The following is a 22,488-nucleotide window of genomic DNA, read 5'->3' as shown; positions in this document are numbered from 1 at the left end:
CCCGCATTCTGCCCCACACAAGCTTCACTTGTTCAAGAGAGCTAATGCGCTCTCAAAGGCCTTGACGACATTTGCATCTATGACTGTCAAAATACGCATTCGGAGAGGGTAAATGCGGGTGTCTTACAATGCTTTTTCTTCTCTGCTAGTTCCTGTTCGGTGTTTTGTACATATTGCATGCGAGTCTGGAATCTAGCAAGGTCAGCTAATTCCATAAAGAGAATAAAAATAATTAAAGACACATACCTCTTGAACGAACGATCCTCATCCCGAGAAATAGTCACCTCGGACCACGTAACAAAAACCTGAAGCAGCCCATCAATCAGCTCATTGTCAATCCTTTGACCGCATCAACAACAATTCCGCACCTTGAGCAAGTCGGCAGCCTGCCCTTGCAGATCATGATCGAGTTGCTCGTGCTCTCTGAGCGCGCCTGAAAACATTTCCATGAGCTGTGGCCAGCTGCAGCTCTGAAGATCTTCGCTATTGGCGAAGAGTTCGTGGATCGCAGCGGGTTTTGGAGGTGCTGTTGCTGCGTTGCGGTCTTTGTTGGCCTGTTTTTTTTTTGCGCTGGTTTCGGCCATGTTGGAAATGCTGCTGCAGCTTTATTCGAGAGAGGTAGAAATGGGATATGGTTTTATTGCTGCCAGCGAGGTTGTGGTGTCGAGTTGAGATCGCGACAGGGCGAATGTTGAATGAAAAGAGAAAAAGGCAGGATCGAAAACATGTTACTAAGTTCGGTTGGTGCGATCAAAGACTAAGACACCGTACTGTCTTACTACAACTACAACACTTTTTGTCGTTACATAATTTAATACTATCTATGTAATTAATTACTATATATATTTTTAAAAAAAAATATTATTAATAATAATAATAATTGTAATTGACGCACTAGGACTTCAACCAACGTCGTCACCGGAGGAATCCCTCATACTTTAGCTGTCGACGTATAAAAATAATTCATCTTTCCACCTCCATCCACCCTTCTAACAGCTCTCAAAATGTCAGCCCATGCCATGCACCATGGATCTCTTACCAGAATCATCCGCAAATCCGCGCTCTCAATAAACACAATCTCTCCGACCTCTCGATTTATTCGCGCAAGCTCCATTGCGCCGTCGTCGTTGCCTGCCTTCTTTCACACCCGCGCAACGAATCCTCCCCGGATCATTATTACTACTATCCCCAAGCCAGCGACGCAGTGCCAACAACAATTCTCCTCCTCCGCATCGCTCAGCAAAAAGAAAGACAAAAACAAACAAAAGAACGACGAAGCCGCCGCCGAACCAGACGCAAAGAATAGCGGTGGCGCAGGAAGCGATTCTTCTTCTGCGGTGGCACCCGACCCTTTTGATCTGACGCAACTGCACGACGGAATCTCAGATGCTCTTGCGCGATTAAAGGATGATTTACAAAAATTGCGGTCGGGCGGGCGACTGAACCCAGAAGTTATCGAGAATCTTCGCGTCAGCGTGGATAAGAACAGTAATGAGACGGTCAAGCTTGGGGAGCTGGCGCAGGTGGTACCCAAGGGCGGACGATCTGTTGCGATAATCGTGGGCGATGAAGAGGTGAGCGACATATTTATTATATCCATATTTTTCCTGTCGAATACTAACCCCGTTGCAGCTCGTCAAGTCAGTCAACTCAGCAATCATCGCCTCCAACCTGTCATTAACGCCGCAGCCCGACGCACACAATGCTCTGCAATTGAACGTGCCCATCCCTCCGCCTACAAAGGAATCTCGAGACCAGGCAGTGAAAACGGGCAAGACAGCTATGGAAAAGGCAGCCAATTCCGTGAAGAATTCGCGCGCCAGTATACACAAACGATTGCAAGACATGCAAAAGAAAAAAGAGGCGCGTCCAGACGATGTCCGCAAGGCCCATGATCAAATGGAAAAGGTTGTCGAAAAGGCTCAGAAGGATATCAAGGATGTGTTTGAGACTGCGAGGAAGGGTCTTGAGCAGGCTTGATAACTGAATTGTCTACTTGAATTGGTTCGACATTGTACACTTGAAACAAAAGAATTCCGAAGTATATGTATAGTACAGAAAAGTGATTTAATACATGGTGACATATGAAACAAACAAAAAAAGAACTTGGTAGCCCATCCATCTATTTCGCTATTCGTTTCGCAGGCTGTGCCGAAGCAATCAGCGACTCCATCTTCGCCATAAACCCAGACTGTTTTCCGGCAGTACGATAAGTCTCGTTGTTGAAAAGCTGTCTCTCAATCTCCCCCAACACAGGGTTGCTTTGGTTCTGCTGTGTCGCATACTTTCCTTGAACCAACTGGCCGACAAAGGCGCTCTGGTCTTCTTTGCTGGTAGAAGTAAATCCGGCGGCTTCAGGTTCAACCACTTCGCCCTTGCGTTGAGTGAGCCTATCAGCTCGCTTATGAGCAAGTTTATTGAATTCTTCAATCGCTGCCTTTTTCTCCTCGTCACTGCGGAAAATGACACGCTCGCCGTCGAATAGCCGTTTGGCAAGCTCGTGAGGTGGCTCGTATCCATTGGGAAATCGGCGACTCAAAAAGTTCAATTTCTCCAAAACAGACCCGGCTTGCGCCGTTGTTCCGATTGGCAGAGATGGCCAGGTCTCCTGCAGTTTGGAGACGTCGTATTGCACAGGTGTGTAGCGAGTAGCAACCTGCAGCTCCTTTGCCTTTTGTTCGTTGAAAATCTCCTCAATCTCTGCGGCCCTGACATCTTCACCGGCTTCCTCTCCTTGTTGGCGTTTTCGAGCATTTTTATCACGCGGCTTTTTTCCTCCGCGACCTTTATTGCCGCCTTTGTTGTTGTTATTGTTGAAGTTGTTGTTATTGTTGTAGCCAGACCGTCTAAACCCCCCAGCTCCCGGCGGTCCTCCCGGAGGCCTGCCGTTTTTTCCGAATTGCGCACCTCTGAGTCGCAGGTTAGGTGTCCGTAGAATTTTGACTTGGCCATCTCCACTGCGAGGAGCTGCGAGCGATCTGGCATCTACCGGACGGGGACGGAATTGTTGCTGCTGTTGTTCCCGTTGTGGCCGATTCGGCGTGGTCGAGCTAGGTCTCTGCGGAGGCTGGCCATCCGAAGGACCTGTTGCAAAAGAGCGACGCAACGGCGCAGATGCATTGAAAGCTTTCATGCACGTCTGCGGACGCGCAGTCCGGAGAGGTAGAAGGTGTCCCGTGGGAGCCATTGTGTATCAACTACTGCACGAAACTAATAACCATGGTTTTCAATTAGATATAATGCAATAGAATTAGGAAATTTAGTGGTTTCACTGACCTGATGAACCCAGAAGCTGCGAGCAGGCTTGTCATGGCCGTGCCTTGCAATGAAGGGAGGTAGGCAAACCGGAAATTTAGGTCGGCAACCCCGAAAATGTCTAACCGCTGGTTAGTGGTCACGTGCATTCCCGCCATCATTGAAACATTCAATATTATTTACTCCTCTCGCCAACTTGACTCTGGCACTTGCTCTAGCATATTGGTCCAAAACTCCAAGACAACACACCCAAAATGCTCCGCCGAAAACCCACCGCCATAACAATCACCCCCGAAGACCTGATCTCCTTTGAAGAAGAACGCCTACGCCAGCAAACCATCATAGACCAGGCAAAACAAGCAGCCGCCGCCAACAATCAGTCCGCCGAATCCGAGTCATCGGCGTTTACGGGCAAGAATTACGATCCGAATGATGAGCTGAAGCCACTTCCAGGCGATAAGGCGAAGATTGTGCGGACTCGAGACGAACGAATTGGTGTGAGTCGGCGAACATGAGAGAGAAGAGCCGTGGCTATTTCGCATATCGATCATTTCATTATGCATTTCAAACCAATTTCACGAATCCTGCTAGAGAGCCAATGGGTCAACGCAAAAGTTTTGCAATCATAATTCCTACAGATACATGCTGAAAACAAAACAACCTTTCTACAAGGCCCGCTCGGCTTTCACATCTTCGGCCGGTTTTCATATACAAGAGGCCAAATCTCGACCCAACAAACATTGAAGAATTGAAAAATTGTTGAAACATTGAAAGCAAATATTCGACAATCGTGATATTTTACACCGTCTGTCGCCCCATGGGTATCAATTCAACATATATCCAAAATATACACTTAGTGTACATGCCGCATTTCCACTTCCAAAGCAGATATCAAGGCACAGTTTGAACAAATCTTGGATCAGGTTCCAAAGAAATCAAATGAAATGAAAAAATTTCAAATTTCAAAATTCAAATAAACAACCCTCCCGTTTCCTTCGCTAAATAATGCAATCGTACGCCATTTCCGTAAATGCTTCATTCAGTGGAAAAGCTTTTTTTTTTTTCATATACAAGGTGTTGGTAATGTATTGAGCTATCTTGCTCGTTTAACAGCGTTGTTGTTTGAAAGATCCGTAGAGAGGTGGTGAAGTCTACGCTTCACCCCATGCGGATCAAAAACGCTCGCCACGTTTTGCTGCCAGTCTCGTGCTGTCATCATAGGCTGGGGGTTGTACGGCTGTTGTTGTTGAGGTACCGCGTGTTGTTGGGGGTCCATGGGAACCATCTTGTCGTGGTATTGCATTGGATATTGGGTCGTAACAGTCTCGGCCATGGTTGGGCTTGGGTTAGTGTACGCCGTGTGTGGTGAGGTAGAAGCAACACTGGGAGGATTGAAGGCTAAATCCCACGAACTGTAGACAAATGTTAGTATATAAATAGAAATACATCGGGCGTTTATCTTACGTCATGATTCGAGTAGGGTCCCAGGCGTTCTCGTCTACCAATGGAACCCCCAAGCCTTGATTCGTTGCTCCTGGATGATGATGGTGGTGGTGGTGGTGGTGGTGATGTTGTAGCATGCCCATATTAGCCAATTGAGGAGATTCGGGCTTCGAATCCTCGGCACCTGTTGAAATTGGCGGTGTTATCGGGTGGACATTATAGACCAATCGGTGAGGGCTCCCACCTTGGGTCTGGCTAAACTGGGTATACTGCGCCTCTCCTAGTGCTGGAGGACTGGGTTGGTATCCCTCGGATGGACTGCCATATGGAAAAGTTGGTTTAAGCTCGAACGCGCGACTCGTATCAGCAGAAAAGGCCAGCCTTAGCGTGTCTATTTGAGCCTTGATCTCAGGAAGTGGCCAAGTTGTAGAAAGTTGCTCTAGAATGCGCATATGTCGAGTAAAGAAATCCCGTGCGTCGGTGTGGAATTCCGGGTCAGGAGATGTAATCGCAACCTAAAGGCGTAAGCTGGGAACTCCCATGCAGTTACCAAATGAACCTACCAAGTGAAGCATAGTGCATGTCAGAATAGCATAAACGGTGAAGTTGATGCCTCGCTGCATAAATCGCAGTGCCTGTAGCCCAAAACGAGAAATAATAGCTTCCTGCAAGCGACACAAACACTTTGCAGAGGAGTAACACAAGCTCATGTGTGTTCTCCAGCCGCCTCCAGCTGCGAAAGTTTGGGACGCCAGTAACTGTGGCCGGTGAAGCATGATGATAGCCAGATGGTAATGACTATGCATATTTCCCACAAAATGCGACGGCAACCATGGCGGTGATCCATCTTCGGGATAGGTAACCTGAAGGTCTTGAGGCAAACTTTGGTACCATTCAGCGAACAGGGGGTTGCTTTGAGTGAACCGCGGATCGGCCGCCCAATCCTTCTGCTTCTTGATCTTGTGGTAAAGTTCTGTGTAGACGCGAATATGATATGCGTTTTTGACAAAGAACGAGTATTGTCGAGAACGATCCACTTCAAATTGATCCAAGTGGGCAACGTCCAGCTTTGGTCGCATATCGACTGTGTCGGGGTCTACTTCATAATCTGATCGGCCTAGGTAAAAGGAATTAGAAACTGAAATGATCAGCAGAAAGAGTTCCACAAACCTTGGGGGCCTCCAACCATTACTTCCACAACTAAAAGAGTCTGCCAGATTCTCGTTTGGATGAGACATTCAATAGGTTCAAGGCCGCAGGGAATTCCTTCTTGGTGATCGCTATAGTGCTCGTGGATTTCAAGGTCTTTAGCCATGGAAATAGCCGTCTTCACAGTTTGCCAGGACCGATAATAGTACCCTTTCTTGGGATTTGATTCCCGCGCTTTCAGCAGCAAGAGCAATGCTTGAATGGTGCTCAGCCGCGGGACATCCATAAAGCTGGATTCGTGCCCTAGACAATGATTTAATTAGACTTCAACATCTAGTTGAGAGAATATTGGAACAAGACTCACGATTTGCAAGTGCGAGCCATTGAGCTCCTTCCGCTGGATCATCGGACATCCGGCCAGCGCAGGCAAATAAAGCTTCCAATAGTAACGGGGAGATTGAAGAGCGATCATTACGCCATTGTTGATACATGTGCACACGGTGCACCACAGGAACGTAGGGATGGATATCGGAGAAGAATATTTTAAAATACCTCACAACTTCCTCGTTTGAGGGCATCAACTCCGGAGGGATTCGTATAGTCGACCCAGCACCTGTTTTAAGCGGAGGGAGCTCATCATCCCCTTCTTCTTGAACAGGGGCTTCGGGTTCAGCAGGACCCTTTCTTTGCTGTCGAATGTAGGGTGCTGAAAGTGCAGTTAGTAAGAGACAGTAGTAGTTTAGGTGTACGGTTTTAGATATTACCAATCCCAGTCTCGTCGATTTTTAGCTCACCGAGAGCGTCGCTCAGGTCTCCGGGGTTTGATTGCTCTGGATCGATGAAGACACCGCTATCTGCAGTGGCAAGAGGCTGCGGGTGGACGCTTTCAAAGAAGCCATCCTGGAAAGGATGGTGGGTAACGGCAATTTGAGGCGGTTGGGCTTCTACATACAAGCCGCCGTTCTGTGGAACATATGAAGAGTATGCCCCGTACGAGGCCATTTGTTCTTGCATTTGCGGATGGCCACCCATCATATTAGGCTGGACCATCCCGTGCTGCAGCATCTCTGGGTGCGGTGGAGGATCCGGATAGCCAGCCAAGTCTGCCTCGGAGCCTAGCCCCAGGTCTGCTTGGTCTCCATCTTGGTGGATCGTTGGAGGCACGCAAACCAACTTGAGCCTCAAGCACGCCGAACAGGGCCATGTGTTGGTTGTCGCGGCGTCACATTTAATTTTTCGTTTCCGGCAGCCGTTGCACGCGCGCATCACTGGGAGATAATATGAGTATCGATACAGACAGAAAGATTTCAACGCCGGGCATACCTTTGAGCCGCTTGTGCCGGTTGTGTTCGTCAACAAATACATAGTCTGTTACAAGTCAGTCTTGCGCGGCGGGTTATATATATATATATATATATATATATGAAAGAAACTCACTTCTGTGGCCCTCCCGCGGAGGCCCGGAAGGCGGGGTGAAGGTGTATCCTTGCATGGCGAATGGTACAATCAATCCAATACAAGACGTGTGAAGATGGAAGTACGGACCAGGTCGCGAGCGTGTGCGAGGCTGGCCCTGTACCCCGGTGGTATATTATGTCGCAAAATGAAATCGCACAACGATCATACAGTATGCTGATTATCAATCACAGCGAATCAGGCCCCGAGGCGACCGAGTACGATCTATGCGATATATGATTTGAACCCTGTGGTCCTTTCCGAATGCCTTTTGTACAGTTGCGAAACCCAAAGGACGACGGATCCGAGGGACAAGCAATCACGTCCTAGCAAGATCAGTCGGCCGGGTAAGAGAAAGTGCGCTGCAACAAAACCGGCTTGCGACACAGGTTATTTCGGGCTCGCATTCGTGGTAGCGCGTGGAAGGAGTGTTTCTGTATCACAAGGCTCTGTGTTATGTCCAAGAGCCAGCTCGTCTGGGGCAAAGCGATGCGTTATTGTAGAGCGCAACGCAAGCCTGTTCGACCAAAGACCGACGGCGCGCGGCGAAAGCGACTTGCAAGCGCCGGGAAGAGCGAATTGGGCCAATGACCTGGCGCGAGGGAAAACCTGAAACCAGGAGGAGGGGATAATTTCCCTCGTATGCCCAGCAGGGAAGAAAAAGAACCAAGTGGTCTGCAGGGCCGCAAGAGACTGACTGGGCTGTTGTTGCGTCTGCAGGTTGTCGAGAGACGTCGAGGAACTTGAGAGAGGCAGGCGCACGGGCAGAGGCAAGTGGGGGGGAAGGTGCGAGAGCCCACGGCGGCTTCAGGCGAAAGCGGCAAACAACTTAACCACGCTCGCACCACATGTCTGAGCCTGAGGGTCCAGCAGATCTTCTCCCTCTCCACTCGTCCGCCCACAGCTCTGGTCGCACTGCATCTCTAGCACGCTTGACGCCGAAAACCGCACCATGGCACAATCAGATCCATTGCCAATGTGGCATGGGCGGGATATCGTCCCGTCACAATCGCGATCTGCACCACGCGCGCCCGTACATACATCAAAGGCTGTGGTGTCACTACAGTACAGACTTAATAATATACAGAGCTGAGGCTGTGGGAAGTTGGACCAACTACGGCGATCATCGATATCCATGATCCTCCGGGTGTGTGGTGTGTTCTCCACCGCGGTCATCACTGGAGGTGGGCAGAGTACAAGTACGGAGTACAGAAATCCTACGAGTGGTCGACAGAAAGTTGAAACACGCAGCCTAGCCCTATGGTTCTACGAATGCCAACGAGCTCGGAGAGTAAAACTTGCAGTCAGCCAACAAAGCCAGTCAACAGTCCGCAGCCTGCATAGTGATCCGGGATCTGCCAGCGCCAGCCAGCCATACAGACTGCTCCACAAGCCACTAGCGAGTATTAAGTTGGCCGAGTCAGTGCAACTGGCATGATCATCGTAATGTCCTGAACTAGGCTCAGCTTGCACTGCCTAGCAGCAGTGAAGGAAATAGGAAGCCCGGAACGGGGCTTACTAAAAGTCTAAAGCCGGCCATTACTAAGTCGCCCCGCCGCTGCCCCTCTACACGGATATTTTGTCATGGCAAATCTCACTGCTACCATACTAATATCACACCCTATAGTCGCTTCACAATAATCATCTAGCGACTCGCCACTCACGCCCATCACCATGGCTTCGGAAATGCAAAACGAGAACCCGACCATCCTCAGTGCCGCCGACCTTCCCACGCGGCAAAAAGTCGCCGCGAAGAAAGACTCTGAGCATGCGCTTGACGGCACTATCTTCAGTAGCAACCTGACTGTCACTGACCTGAAAGACCCGTTTGCAATCGATTCCTACGATACCTCTGATACCGAAAACGAAGACGGCAATCTACTAGAAGAGCCCATCGACGAGCAGGAAATATTCGGTAAGAAATAGAATTCTTTTTCACCAAGATAACATTCGCTAAACCCCGTCAATGTAGATCTCATCTCAACGATATCAGACCCAGAGCATCCCATCTCCCTGGGATCCCTCGCCGTGGTCTCTCTGCCCGATATTGCAATCACTCATTCTCTGCCCGATGCCCCCGATTCTCCTCTTCGAACAGTAACGGTCCTGATTACCCCCACGATAACGCACTGCAGTCTCGCCACGGTAATCGGTCTTGGTGTCCGTGTCCGGCTGGAGCAGTCGTTGCCGCCTCGCTTTCGCGTCGATGTGCGAATCAAAGAGGGAACCCACAGCACTGCCGACGAGGTGAACAAGCAGTTGGCCGACAAGGAGCGCGTCGCTGCAGCGCTAGAAAATGGAACCCTAATGGGGTTGATTGGCAAGATGCTGGAAGATTGCCAATAGGATTATTATTGGCTGACCACTAACTCAATTATAATGCCGTTATGTTCTACAAAATCGTTGTATTATTCTAGAAAACTTTTTTTCTTTGTCCTGCGCTTGTCGAACAGCCTGGGAAAAAAAATACTTTCAACCAGTACTCCACCAACGACCGCTATCATTATTTTGACATGCTATTATTACAAGAACCGAACGAGGCTTGCAACCCGAATGGCCTGATTGAAATGAAGAAAAGAAAAAAAATTGGGAAAAGAAGCAATAACGAAAAGTTTATCCCTCGAGGACTCCGCTTTCTTTGAGACCTTTCCATAATTCCGGCTCCAGGAATTTACTGACCGTCACATCCTCGGCCAATCCCTTCCGCCTTCGAGTCTTGAGCACAAAGTCTCGAGCCGTAGCCTGCGCATTCGCCATTTCCAGCGACTTGAGCTTGACATCGCGGTCGAGCGGGTCACCTGGCACCACGCTCCATTTGTCAAAGACCAAGCTGACAGTGGCCTGACCCTGGGTATGGATTCGGAGATCTGTTTCGAAACCGAACGAGTCGATTACGGGGATCAGACCGCGAACAGAGTACAGCGGCGTGCCCGCGACTGGTCCGTCAGAGAGTACATGGCCTCGACGGCGCGAGAGGACGGTGTACACTGACGCTACGGCGTCAGCTGGGCCGAGCATTTCGCATGAATATATCGGCTCCATCAGGCGAGGAGATGCCATGAGGAATGACGAGTACACTGCACGACGGGTAGTTGGGATGATTTGTCCGCCACCGCGGTAGATAGCCTGGTCGGCAAGCGAAACATCCGTGACTTTGAACTTGACATTTCGAATGGCTGCGATAGTTAGTTTAGATACAATATATCTTTTGAGAAATAAAAGAGAAAAGGATGAGAGAATAAACTTACGTTCTTCACACAAAGGCCCTTCCCTCGTGCCCCAGCTAAACCCTTGAACAATAGAATCACGCACCGTGCCAAGTAGCTTCTTGTCCACTTGCGAAGGCAGCGTGTCGTCCTGCAGAATATTTGGTCCGGTCTCATCAGGCCCGAAGGCCCAAATGCTCCTCGCTGCCAACTTGTCCCAATCGTAGTTTTCTTCAAAGAACTTGGCGACTTTGCGGATCGGATCCTTGATGCTCACGCGGCCGCTTTCAATGTCTTCTGTGATTCCGTCGTCGAGCGGCTCGGCGATCATGGTGACTTTGTTTTTCTTGTTGGGTGTGATGGAGTAGCACATGATGGCCGAGGTCTCCACCACGGTCTCGCAGAACCTGGTGACTGGGTCTGAAACTTTCAGTTCCATCTCGGCATACAGCCGGCGCAGGTCATGCAGCACACAGTCCATGTAGAGCTCGCCAGTGCCAAGAATAACATGCTCCCCAGACTCTTCCACCTTGGTAGAGATCAGGGGGTAGCTCTTGTTAATCTTGCGAAGCCCCTCCAGCATCTTGGGAAGTTCGGAGGGGTTGATGGGCTCTACTGCAACTTTGAAGACCGACTCGGTCATGTGCCGGATTGGTTTGAAAATAAACGCGTCCTCGTCCTCTTCCAGTTTGAGTGGGACAAGCGTCGCGGTTTTCATGATGGAGTTGTCCACGCCGCTAAGAAGCACCCAGTTGCCGGCGGGTACTCCGTCGGTTGAAATGTTATATCTAGACTCGGCAATCCACGTTTCGGAGATGGTGGCGATTACCATATCTTCCTCGTCGTCGAGAGAATAGCCTTCTCCAAGCACTCGGACTTGCTGGTTTGGCCGGGCAATACCACTCATTACTCGACCAAAGGCATTGAATGTTGACGCATCAACGCTGTTGTATAGCTTCGTGACATGGATGACCAAAGGACCCTCCTGGTCACAGGTGGACATGGATTTGGCGATGTTGGCATCCAATGGACCAGTGTAGTATCGCTCCAGCTTCTTCGAGGCTCCTTCCACGGGAGATGGTACATGCTGGACTACCATGTCGACAAACCCAGTTGCAGGGCCGAAGAACTGCTCGCATACAAGGCTGAGCAGCACTTTGGCATCGGCCTTGAGTTGCGAGGGTTTCAATGATATGTTCAGACTTGCCAACGTCTCTTTCAAGTCTTCTGGGCTCTCGCTGATAGTGTGTGAATAAAGTTTATATATCGGCTCCAGGACAAAGTTCACAAAGGTTCGCTTAGCCCCTTCTTCAACGCCCTTTCGCGTGAATTTCCTGCTTCGAGGGTTGTAGAAGATGTCGCCCCATAATCGTCGCGCAAAGTCTGCCGTGTCGAGTTTTGAATACCGCTCAGCATACATTTGAGCAAATGACTGCAGGGTGAAACACCAGTTCATTGAACTGCTCGCGAAAGCAACGTTCCCCTTTTCTGGGCTCACTCGTCGGGCTTCTCCCCTTCCTGGGATGGTATTCTCGATGATTGAGTTGACTTCTTCAATGACATGTTTCAGTTTGAAATAAGCGTCATTCGGCGGCAGTTTGAGTTCCAGGATTAACCTGTCCATTTTATTGACGATTAGCACCAACGGCAAATCCTCCAGCACGGCATATTTGATTATCTGCTCTGTGTTTGACTGGACTCCCTCGACAACATCAACGATGAGAGCGACACCATCGGCTAGACGAAAAGACGCAGCAACCTCGTCGACAAAGTTGACATGGCCTGGCGTGTCCAGGATGTTGAACAGATGGGATTTCCCTTTTGTTCCCTGCAAAACAAGACTCATTGGACCAGACTTTATCGACAGCCCTCGTTGCCTCTCCAAAAGATGCACATCGGTGTACCGCAGCTGTTCGTCGCGTTTTCTGCCCGTGCGCTTTTCCAGCCGCTCGTTCAAGTCATGGGTCTGCATGACCAACATGTCCATGAACGCAGTCTTTCCGTGGTGAAGATGACCGGCGATTGCGACATTCCGTATTTGATCCGGGAACTTGAGCAAATCGGCCATAAACTCTCGCGAGTAGAAGACGGGTGGAAGGTCTACTTCCTGGATCGCAAATTTCTTTTCCAGGATTGGGTTGATGATTGGCTCTGTGAGAGGCTGAGCATCTTCTTCCTGCACCAGGGTCTCGACATCTTGCCCGTACACCTGCTGGGCACTTGGATAGTATTGTTTGTCCTCGTGGAGCACCACCGCATTCGACGGTCCTTCTATAATTTCAAATCAGCAACCCATCGGCGAAGCGCACATGTATTCCCACTGACCGTCAACCTCCATCAACTCCTGGCCAGCAGCCTCATTCTCCTCGCCTTCGTCGGATTCATCGTAAAAGTAGCCCGCGGCCGGCGCATCTCCATGTTGCGATTCCTCCTCGGACAATCCACCGTCGCCAATATAATTGCCAAACCTGTCAAGGAAGAGGGTGTTAGTTACTTTCTCACGCCAGATTCAGGGCATCTCCGAGGGCCATACTCGTCGTAAAGATCATCCATGATGACGATGTGACAGTTTGCTGTCCAGCGCAGATATTCGTCGCTCCCAGATTTTGCGTTGAATCTGCTTGCTGGATATGGCGCTATACCTAATGCGGCAGGCGGTCAGTAGCTCTTTGTCCCCGCCCAGCAAAAATAATTCTGGACTTGACAAAAGTGCGATAAGACTTTATTATTATGTCGTTTTACATGTTTTTGGGGGTTTCTATATTGAATATTGTTTACTGGATTTCTGTTCTTGGTTTCTGGGATGTTGTCTGACAGACATTCCATCTACGACATGATTAACTCGGCAGTATATCGTTAAATAGGGATATATAAAAATAATCACACTGGATTTTTACAGATTCCAACCTACATTCAACTATCAATTGACCACCTCAGTGATTCATTATCGCTATTACTACTCAAATCAATCGAGGAACAATGTCCTGAATACATATATGTATACAGCAAGGCACGAGCGGCCCCATAAAAAGATTGAACAAAAATAGTCGCCCCCTATCGAGGAATTCCCCCCGCCACAATAATGGCAGACCGAAAGATCCATAGCTTGGATTAAGCTGATTATGTGAACTTTTGAGTAATCACACGCGACCCTTGGTCGAAGTCAGCATGGAATTCCCCTGGGACAGACAAGACTAGACAGTAAATCCAGGTGCCTGGCGAGTGGGCTAACTCTAAGCATTGTTAGTACGGTATACCATTGATGCACCCCTCCCCCCCACTAGCCCCCGATGGCTTGATTGACCAGACCAGACCGCCTCGGGCGCCCTGACCCCCCAATTATTCATGGTCGAGAATTTCTGGATATCAGGCCTTCTGCTCTCGTTTATACTCTTACCTGGACATCAATCCTTCCTGCGACATAACTAGACGGTGCCCGTGAGCTATTGCTTCTCTCATTCCATCCACCCCGCATCGGTATATACACAGACACAATGTCTTTGCCTCCGGTCTACATTGTTTCCTCTGCCCGCACCCCGGTGGGCTCGTTCTTGGGGTATGTTTTGCTATGTCTTGCTATGTCTTACTTCCTCAATCCTAAGTCAGAAACTAATCTGTGTCATTATCAACAGAGCTCTGTCTTCCCAGACTGCTGCCCAGCTCGGTTCTCACGCTATCAAGGGTCGGCGATTTTTATCCCACGCAGCCACAAACATTTGCTGATTTACGAAAACAGGCGCATTGAACAGGGCAGAAAACATCACGGCCGCCGATGTCGAGGAAGTGATTTTCGGAAATGTCTTGTCGGCTGGGTAAGCCTGTCAAAATTCGTCTAGAATAACCCCCGAGACTGATAGCTGTCGCTTTTATAGTGTTGGACAAAACCCAGCCAGACAGGCTGCTCTCGGTGCTGGTCTTAACGACACCGTCGTCTGCACGACCGTAAACAAAGTCTGCGCCTCTGGTCTCAAGGCCATCATGCTCGGCACCCAGGCCATCCAGACCGGCGCTGCAGACATTATCGTCGCCGGCGGCATGGAATCCATGTCCAACACCCCTCACTACATCACCAACATGCGCACTGGCGCCAAGTACGGCCACCAGAACATGGTCGACGGCATCATGAAGGATGGCCTGATGGATGCCTACGGCAAGCAGGAACTCATGGGCCTGCAGGCCGAGGAATGCGCCCAGGAGTACGAGTTTACTCGCCAAGACCAGGACGAATACGCCATTCGCTCCTACCAGAAGGCTCAGGCTGCGCAGAATGCTGGTCTTTTGGACGGCGAGATCGTCCCAGTTGAGCTCCCTGGATTCAGGGGCAAGCCAGGTGTCACCGTCTCACAGGACGAGGAACCAAAAAACGTACGTCAACCACCGTCAGAGCATTTCAGAAACCTACATAACTAACAACACCCTAAACAGCTCAACCCAGATAAGCTCAAAGCAATCAAGCCTGCCTTCATCCCCGGCACCGGCACCGTGACCGCACCAAACTCGTCGCCCCTCAACGACGGAGCCGCCGCCGTCGTGCTCGTGTCTGAAGCTAAGCTGAAGGAACTCAACCTGAAGCCCATCGCCAAAATCCTGGGCTTCGCCGACGCTGCCCAACAGCCTAGCAAATTCACTACCACCCCGGCCCTCGCGATCCCCAAGGCTCTGCAGAAAGCCGGTGTTTCGCAGGACGCCATTGACGCCTTTGAGATCAACGAGGCTTTCAGCGTTGTCGCGCTCGCCAACCTCAAACTGCTTGGACTGCCCGAGGACAAGGTGAACATTCACGGAGGTGCGGTTGCTATTGGTCACCCTCTGGGAGCCAGCGGTGCTCGTATCATAGCCACTCTTTTAGGAGTTTTGAAGGCTAAGAACGGCAAGCTTGGATGTGTTGGTATCTGCAATGGAGGCGGTGGTGCCAGCGCTTTGGTGCTGGAATCGCTCCAGTAATGGACTTTAAGGATACTGGTTGTTTCCAAAGCAAACGGTTAAGGGGGCGCTTCCAAAAACACATAATAACGGCTTAGAATCGATAACAGTATATTAATATTTTGACAGTGCTTGCAGCCGTTTATATTAAACCAGTTTTTACTGTTTCTCCCGGCAATTCGTAGTAGTCAATATTGAACAACCATGGTACACATTATTTGGTATCGTTCTATTTTCGTATATATAAAAAAAACACACGCGTCATTCCCAAGTACGTCGTTATGAAAGACTATGCAAATGCGCCAACCATGGACATGAGCAAGGCGCCACCGAGTACCGAAATGCAAGCCTCTACCCTGCGCTTGCCTCTGAGTGTGTCATAGCTCGAATCACTCAAAAAGTCCTCAGCCAGGAGCTCTACCAGGCCAGCAAAAAGAAGCAGACCACTGCTGATAGCATTCGTGAATCCCACCATCAAAAGGCCCATGGTGCTTGCCGGGTCGTATAAATTGTGCAAAAACAGACCAAGTGCCTGTCCAATTGGCGTCGTCGTTCCGTATGCGCAAGCCATTAGCCACGGCTTGAGCGAGTTGGGCGGGAAAAGGCCCGGGATTAGAGACGCGATGCGTGAGCCCAGGGCGAAGCCTTCAAAGGTTTGGTGAAAGGATATGGCTACAAGGAGCACGACGAATGATGTCCCCGTTGCCACGCTAAGTGCCATGCCAATAAAAATACTGTGGAAGAGGATACCTGCTTCGAGAAGGAGACATTGGAGTAATTGCTTCTGAGGATTTTGCAGTGGGATGCTCTCGCTGACTCGGCGTCGGTGGCCTGTATTTCGAGGAGGGGATTCGGGATCGAGGTTATGGGTTTCGTCGGAATATGGATCCAGATCTTCCAGGTCGAGATCATCATCGTCCTTGTCGTGACCATCATATCCAGGGTTCGTAGAAGGAAGCATATCCGTGCTTTCGAGAGTGGTAGTATTATTCTGATGGCTCTCCTGGTGGTGAGAGCTTGTATTCTGATCAACCCGGCTGTCTAGCTGCAGATACTCGTCGTCGACCGCCTCGGGATGTCTATTCCTCATCTCCTCGAGACCTATTTCGCCAATAAGCTCATCGTATTCTTTCCCATGTATATGCTTTGCGCCCTTCATGGCAAAAAACATTTCGACCACCACGACGAGAAAGACGGCAAGCATTGCAATAAACCCGGCCATTGCCGGGTAGCCTTTATTCCAGAATTCGGGGAGACATGGGTTCGTGAGAGAGTTGAACGCGGTCGGGAGCAGGTGGACAAATGCTGTAGCTATGAGGACACCGGTGCCAAAGTGTCTGGAGATAAACAGGAAGCGACGCGGAATAGGTAATCGAGGAAACCGGCGTGCCAATATCGGAAAAGAGCATGCTAATTTGAGGTAGTTATCAGTGAGCTACAGACAGAAAAGAACCGGCATGTCAACACGAACCCACTGTGCTCAGGACCAGTATAATAAACAGAGCGATAACATGCAGCGGCGTATTGTAATATCCAGCTTTATCTGAGCCACATTCATTGTCGTCTTGCCGGTTGGCAAGTTGGATTGCGACTCGCTGCGGGCTTGAAGAATGAAACGACATCGTGTCCTCCAGAACCGGCAAAGCGGCAGGGATCTGTTATTATAATAAGCATTGGCAAATGTCGATATTCCAGCTCAGGTCCTTGCCTGTTTGCGTCGCTATGCCTTCTCCTATATAAAATGCTGTCTTTCTGTGTTGGTGGAATCAGGCATCTTTTATTTGAGTAAACATTCGATGCTGTTTCGGGGAGGGGCGCGTTGCAAATCGATCAATCTTGCAAGAACGAGGGATAAAACATGCAATCAATGAAGAAAGTGCCAACCAAATATATTGTTGTGAAGAAGCCCCATGTGGATGCCGCTGTTGGACAAAAAGGCTTGCTGGTGTCGAAGAAGTCAGCCATCATTCAATCCCATCGCGGTCGACTCGTCATGAAATCATGTGACCTCAAAATTAGTCGCGTCCAAAGTAACTGTTTAGAATATTTATAATTCAATTATTTCAAGTGTAATAGAAATAAGTTTATTTTCATTGCCTTTCTTAATTCGCCCTAGAACTATCGATGGTTGATGTTGCGAGGTACCTAGTTCATCAAGCCAGCCCCAAAATCCAAAAGCAAAGGTATTAGTTGAAATTTTGAACCCACTTGACAGGATTACTGATTAATTGTGTTGAAATTAATTTCCTCTTACATTGAGAATTACGAAACAAGGCAGGTATAGTTTTAAGGTTTTATACATCGATCGCGTGATTTGCGGTCCGCAACCAGTGGGCGCACCATCTCTCGACATCCCGATAGCATCTCACATTCTATTTCACTGAGTACCACTGTATCTATCGAATGTACCCTCTTGTATTTCCAAACCCCCATCGTCTTAGTAGTTTGAGTAAAAGATAGCAAACCCCATGGCGTCGCAGGGCTCGAATCGATCATTTTGCAATCGACACCGACCAGATCTACCGCGCCAGAGGCTAGCAGATGAAGCGTCAATAGAAGAAACACGGCGTGTGAGTTTTATCCTGTCCAGAATTTGGACTCCGATTTGTAATATTGGCTAAGTCCTTAAAAAGGAACTCAAAGGCCTTCCCCCAAGTAGCCAACAAGCGATAGACTCTACTTGGATCTTTTTCTCGAATGCTTCGGAAAAGGAGCGCAACCTTATTATTGATGGCATATTAGCAAAATGTTGTTTTTCACAATTATCACACATTTCGACATCTATCAAGGCGCTTATCCGGATAGATTTCTTCACCGTCTTACCGACGGAGATATCATATCGTATTCTTCAGTATCTCGACGCCACAACTTTGTGTAAAGCCGCCCAGGTCAGTAAGCTTTGGAAAAAATTAGCTGATGACGACGTCCTATGGCATCGGATGTGTCAGCAACATATCAACAAGAAATGCACGAGATGCGGATGGAGTCTTCCTATGTTACAGAAGAAACAGCAACGGCCCTTGAAATGGTCCACTGAGAATTCAAATTCAAGCAACTCCAATCTCGAAGATTGGGGCGCATCTCTCGGGGGAGTAGACGAGTTGAAGACGGAAGTAAACGTGTCCTGTGGCCATGATGACGCTTCCGCAAACCCTCCTACGAAGAGACGGCGTACGATATCTCACCAAGCTAATACCTCATACGCCCGGCCATGGAAGGAGGTTTACAAGGAGAGGCTTATGGTTGGCCTGAATTGGAGACATGGACGGTACAAAACGACGATATTTAAAGGCCATAGCGACAGTGTTATGTGTCTTCAGATTCGAGGCAATTTACTAGTCACAGGGTCTTACGATGCGTCAATTAAACTATGGAACCTGAACTCTGGAACTCTTATTCGGGCCTTTCTTGGCCATGCCGCTGGGATTCGAGCACTGCAATTTGGTGATAACAAGATTATCAGTGGCAGCCTGGATCAAACTATCAAAATTTGGAACTGGCAAACCGGCCAATGCGTTCTTACCATCTCCAATCACAATAATGCTCTTGTTGGACTTGATCTTGTTGGCAATATCCTGGCATCGGGCTCAATGGATCGGACTATAAAGATATGGAATTTCGAAGATAAAGAATCTTTTACGCTCTGTGGTCATAAAGACGGCGTTAATTCTGTCCAGTTTGATACAACCTCGCATACTCTTATCTCTGCCTCGGATGATTTTACCATGCGTCTTTGGGATCTTGATACACGGCAGTGCATTAGAGTTTTTGAAGGACACTGCGGACAAGTCCAGCAAGCCTTGTTCTCACCACCAGAGATAGAGTATGACCATTTGCCAGAGCCGGATGCCTTGGCCAGCAACTTTACTCAAAAAGATATGGAGTCAATCAGATCAAGTTATGGCGAGGGGTTCTCTGGTCACCCTGAGCGGCCCTTGCCGCCTCTATATGTTATAAGCGGGAGTCTTGACAATACGCTTCGTCTTTGGAATACAGCATCTGGCGCTTGTGTGAGGGTTGATTTCGGACATACTGAAGGTGTGTGGGCTATTGCAATGGATCACCTACGTGTTGTCTCTGGAGCGGGAGACTTTTTGACCAAGGTATGGGATGCGGTCACGGGTGATTGTGTGAGAACCCTGGACGGCCATACTGGACCAGTAACTTGTCTTGGCCTGACCGACTCGATAATAGCCACTGGCAGCGATGACTGTCAGGTGATTGTATATGACTTCACACCGCAGGAAATAGCAGGATCATGACCCATACAACCGTGTCACTCCTTTAAATGACCCGCTTGTTTGAAATACGATTTGGCAGCTTCTCGAGTGAGATGAGTAGTGTTTTTGATATTTGAAAGATCTAGATGCCCGTACTCTCAAGTGGGTTACCAAATCCTTTCCTCCATATTTCTACTGCCATCTCACCAAAACCTACCCCAGTCTCAATCTTCATCTGATCCTGCTGACCGAGCTCGTTGAGACTGGGTACACTTTCTCGATATATTCAGCCAACGGCATTGTCTCCCTGCATTGCCGCTACAGCACTGCCATGACCAGAATCCAGATAAACTAAATAAATATAATGTTGCAAACAGAATATACAACCAAGTTGCCCATAAACGTACCCTCTTTGGACCAGAAATATGACTCGTTCATTTATAAACTACGTAAGCTTTTTGGTACTACGGATAACAAGTCAATAGCTCTAACAACAATAATAAGAGGATATAACGACGGCGAATATTGAGAGGTCTTGTCCGGGCGATTCTATAGCGTTGCAATCACTCAAGATTTTTGGTTGGCTTGCTGGCCATGACTTCCGAGGATCAAATTCACAACATTCTGAGCAACACTCTAAGCGGCAGATATCCATTGCACTATATACTTGTTCTCCACCGAAAAATTAAACATATGAGTATATTGCCTGAATCCCGGGTCCCCGCCAAGGGACCCGACCCCCTCTTGGTGTTGCAACTATAATCGCTTCCCTTCATTCCGGGATGAGAATGCCTTCCACTGGTTTGCTCCGGAAGCCTGTGGAACTATATAATTGTTGATTTCTTCTTATTACGTAGTAGTTTCCACATAAATTTACGCTCAGAACCATGCCAGTTTTTCCATCCAAACCACCAACCTTGCATCTCGATCGACGACTCCGATTTGCAAAAAAACGACAACAGCAGGATTTGAACCTGCGCCTCCGAGGAGAATAGATTTCAAGTCTATCGCGTTAGACCACTCCGCCATGTTGTCCTTGTGGAAACGTTCGATCGTTGCGATATGGTGGTTGCGAGGTGGTGGGTTGTGCATCGGAATCGTCCCATATTGTTCTTGTCATCCGATTTTTGTCATCCCATCTTTCCCGACGAGCGTTTAGATCGCCTCCCTAATGAGGGTTTATGCCTGCAGAATATCGGTTCCAGAATAGGCAGGCGGTCAGCGTAGAAGAGGGTCAACAATCTAGATCGCCGATTGACTATCAAGCTACATAAGACTAAGAAAAACCCCTTACTAATAAGTGTTGTGGCGTTCTTTATTTTAGATCTGTCATTGGCACAATCTCTTGTGACGAGTTTTGCAAGATTCCACGAGGAAGGGGAGGCCAATCTATGGATGGGGCGGTCAAGTCATGGTGAGATAGGTGTTGAAGGAAGAAACTGGAATATAGTTTCTCGCATGCCATGCATGCATGGCCTTTGCCAGGAATATCCATCAGGTATGACAGGATGGGGGAATCATGAAGCGAAGTCATGAAGAACCCATGACAGATGTTAGTATTGTATAATATAATGGGACTCAGCATTGAATTATGTTTAAATATACAGGATGTTGGAAAATTGAAAATAACAATCATGTTACTTTTGCGACTTTCAAATGTTATATTTTGTGCTATATAAATCAATGACTGCCATGTTGCAACGATGTTTGTTTAGTAAACGCTGGCGTGTAATATTGAAGGTCTACCTTTTCTCCTTAAAAGGCAAGACTAGTTGGATAGCGTGAAGATTTTCTGTATAGTGAGGAATGGTTTCAACGCAGTTAATGTTTTTGTTACCAATATCCATAACCGCCGAAGGATTTTGTTGAAGATCTTATCAGACATCAAAGTTGACGTTCGGCAATAGATGCTAAAGGAATGCTTCACTACGTAAGTGTCATTGGGACATGTTGTCCCCTCGTAGAAATTAACCATCGAAGAAACTGTGGTGCGTAGCCTCGACGCCTCTTCCTCGAGATGTTGGAGCCCGCTGAAGAGAAGACTGATTGTTTTCCTCGACATCAGTCCGAAGATTCTCTTCACCGCTGTCATTTCTATCACTAGCTTCGTGTGCAAATCAGCTCATTGTGTACTGTAATGATAATATAGCGTAATAGAAGTCAAAGAAGGCCACAGCAATAAAGTGATAGTACCAACAGCACATTAAACAAAGAAAAAGAAATTTTAAACTCACTTTTGATTTTGGTGTGCCTTCCCTTCCAGGTTTGGATAAGTTGTATAGCTGGTTAAATACAATCCAATCGTATAGACTCTTCATGGATGAAGGCTGTTGGCCGGTCTCTAAATGACACATTGACCCTAGAATGTCTTTGACAAACTTAGAAGTTTGACGCCCGCCACTGAAAAATGGAGCACCATCTTTCATTATCTCGGCGGGTGGTTCCTCGCCACAAACTACAGCTAGAGTCATGCCCTTTAACTGTTTCGGTAAAGCTTGAGATACAGTACTCGTGACATATGTCTCCGTGGGATGAGGACTGTATCTGTTCCATAGAGTGTCGCAACCATAATCTTCCACCAGTTGTCGATCATATCCTTGACAGACTTTGAAATCTTATGATCTGGTGTTTCCGTATCTTGGTCAAGATTCATGAGGAGCTTCGTATGATGTTTAACGGACATATCCTCACAAAGGACATCAATACTGTGATCTGACAAAGTCCCCCAATCTGGATGTTCAATAACGTATTTGGCCTGAAAAAGTCGATGAAAGCCCTCTCCATCTGGTTCGTTATGTGGTGTAAGACGATATCAGCTCTTGTGCTTTTAGAGGGAA

The 22,488-nt window shown here is 48.4% G+C and overlaps 10 protein-coding genes and 1 non-coding gene across 11 annotated transcripts; 5 read left to right on the top strand and 6 right to left on the bottom strand.

The window, feature by feature from the left end:
- Nucleotides 1-24: 24 nt before the first annotated feature.
- TRUGW13939_01083 (uncharacterized protein) lies at nucleotides 25-584 on the bottom strand (the record flags this gene model as incomplete). Its single annotated transcript, XM_035484287.1, has 4 exons — nucleotides 25-77; nucleotides 128-192; nucleotides 247-305; nucleotides 369-584. The coding sequence occupies 4 exons, from the start codon at nucleotides 582-584 to the stop codon at nucleotides 25-27; spliced, it is 393 nt and encodes a 130-aa protein (XP_035340180.1).
- A 420-nt stretch (nucleotides 585-1,004) lies between these two features.
- TRUGW13939_01082 (uncharacterized protein) lies at nucleotides 1,005-1,980 on the top strand (the record flags this gene model as incomplete). The annotated part of the gene is made up of 2 exons (XM_035484286.1): nucleotides 1,005-1,574; nucleotides 1,633-1,980. The coding sequence occupies 2 exons, from the start codon at nucleotides 1,005-1,007 to the stop codon at nucleotides 1,978-1,980; spliced, it is 918 nt and encodes a 305-aa protein (XP_035340179.1).
- A 142-nt stretch (nucleotides 1,981-2,122) lies between these two features.
- TRUGW13939_01081 (uncharacterized protein) lies at nucleotides 2,123-3,187 on the bottom strand (the record flags this gene model as incomplete). Its single annotated transcript, XM_035484285.1, has 1 exon — nucleotides 2,123-3,187. One exon carries the CDS (start codon nucleotides 3,185-3,187, stop codon nucleotides 2,123-2,125), a length of 1,065 nt encoding a protein of 354 aa, XP_035340178.1.
- A 322-nt stretch (nucleotides 3,188-3,509) lies between these two features.
- Nucleotides 3,510-3,770, top strand: TRUGW13939_01080 (uncharacterized protein; the record flags this gene model as incomplete). Its single annotated transcript, XM_035484284.1, has 1 exon — nucleotides 3,510-3,770. The coding sequence occupies one exon, from the start codon at nucleotides 3,510-3,512 to the stop codon at nucleotides 3,768-3,770; it is 261 nt and encodes an 86-aa protein (XP_035340177.1).
- Nucleotides 3,771-4,348: 578 nt separating this feature from the next.
- Nucleotides 4,349-7,339, bottom strand: TRUGW13939_01079 (uncharacterized protein; the record flags this gene model as incomplete). Its single annotated transcript, XM_035484283.1, has 8 exons — nucleotides 4,349-4,667; nucleotides 4,720-5,213; nucleotides 5,262-5,815; nucleotides 5,869-6,150; nucleotides 6,212-6,553; nucleotides 6,612-7,115; nucleotides 7,171-7,215; nucleotides 7,285-7,339. The coding sequence occupies 8 exons, from the start codon at nucleotides 7,337-7,339 to the stop codon at nucleotides 4,349-4,351; spliced, it is 2,595 nt and encodes an 864-aa protein (XP_035340176.1).
- A 1,637-nt stretch (nucleotides 7,340-8,976) lies between these two features.
- Nucleotides 8,977-9,648, top strand: TRUGW13939_01078 (uncharacterized protein; the record flags this gene model as incomplete). The annotated part of the gene is made up of 2 exons (XM_035484282.1): nucleotides 8,977-9,217; nucleotides 9,275-9,648. The coding sequence occupies 2 exons, from the start codon at nucleotides 8,977-8,979 to the stop codon at nucleotides 9,646-9,648; spliced, it is 615 nt and encodes a 204-aa protein (XP_035340175.1).
- Nucleotides 9,649-9,915: 267 nt separating this feature from the next.
- Nucleotides 9,916-13,061, bottom strand: TRUGW13939_01077 (uncharacterized protein; the record flags this gene model as incomplete). The annotated part of the gene is made up of 4 exons (XM_035484281.1): nucleotides 9,916-10,478; nucleotides 10,551-12,779; nucleotides 12,834-12,976; nucleotides 13,042-13,061. The coding sequence occupies 4 exons, from the start codon at nucleotides 13,059-13,061 to the stop codon at nucleotides 9,916-9,918; spliced, it is 2,955 nt and encodes a 984-aa protein (XP_035340174.1).
- Nucleotides 13,062-14,002: 941 nt separating this feature from the next.
- Nucleotides 14,003-15,452, top strand: TRUGW13939_01076 (uncharacterized protein; the record flags this gene model as incomplete). The annotated part of the gene is made up of 5 exons (XM_035484280.1): nucleotides 14,003-14,064; nucleotides 14,141-14,190; nucleotides 14,245-14,320; nucleotides 14,381-14,873; nucleotides 14,934-15,452. 5 exons carry the CDS (start codon nucleotides 14,003-14,005, stop codon nucleotides 15,450-15,452), a joined length of 1,200 nt encoding a protein of 399 aa, XP_035340173.1.
- A 268-nt stretch (nucleotides 15,453-15,720) lies between these two features.
- TRUGW13939_01075 (uncharacterized protein) lies at nucleotides 15,721-17,053 on the bottom strand (the record flags this gene model as incomplete). The annotated part of the gene is made up of 2 exons (XM_035484279.1): nucleotides 15,721-16,841; nucleotides 16,903-17,053. The coding sequence occupies 2 exons, from the start codon at nucleotides 17,051-17,053 to the stop codon at nucleotides 15,721-15,723; spliced, it is 1,272 nt and encodes a 423-aa protein (XP_035340172.1).
- An 846-nt stretch (nucleotides 17,054-17,899) lies between these two features.
- On the top strand, nucleotides 17,900-19,693 carry TRUGW13939_01074 (uncharacterized protein; the record flags this gene model as incomplete). The annotated part of the gene is made up of 2 exons (XM_035484278.1): nucleotides 17,900-18,001; nucleotides 18,065-19,693. 2 exons carry the CDS (start codon nucleotides 17,900-17,902, stop codon nucleotides 19,691-19,693), a joined length of 1,731 nt encoding a protein of 576 aa, XP_035340171.1.
- A 911-nt stretch (nucleotides 19,694-20,604) lies between these two features.
- On the bottom strand, nucleotides 20,605-20,686 carry TRUGW13939_01073. Its single transcript has one exon. It is a non-coding gene; the product is annotated as a tRNA-Ser (tRNA).
- Between the last annotated feature and the right edge of the window lie 1,802 nt (nucleotides 20,687-22,488).

Source organism: Talaromyces rugulosus, chromosome I (genome assembly GCF_013368755.1).
Source record: "Talaromyces rugulosus chromosome I, complete sequence".
Taxonomy (NCBI): Eukaryota; Fungi; Ascomycota; class Eurotiomycetes; order Eurotiales; family Trichocomaceae; genus Talaromyces; species Talaromyces rugulosus.
Note: the sequence above shows the minus strand (reverse complement) of the source record. Positions and strands in the feature narration are given on the sequence as shown.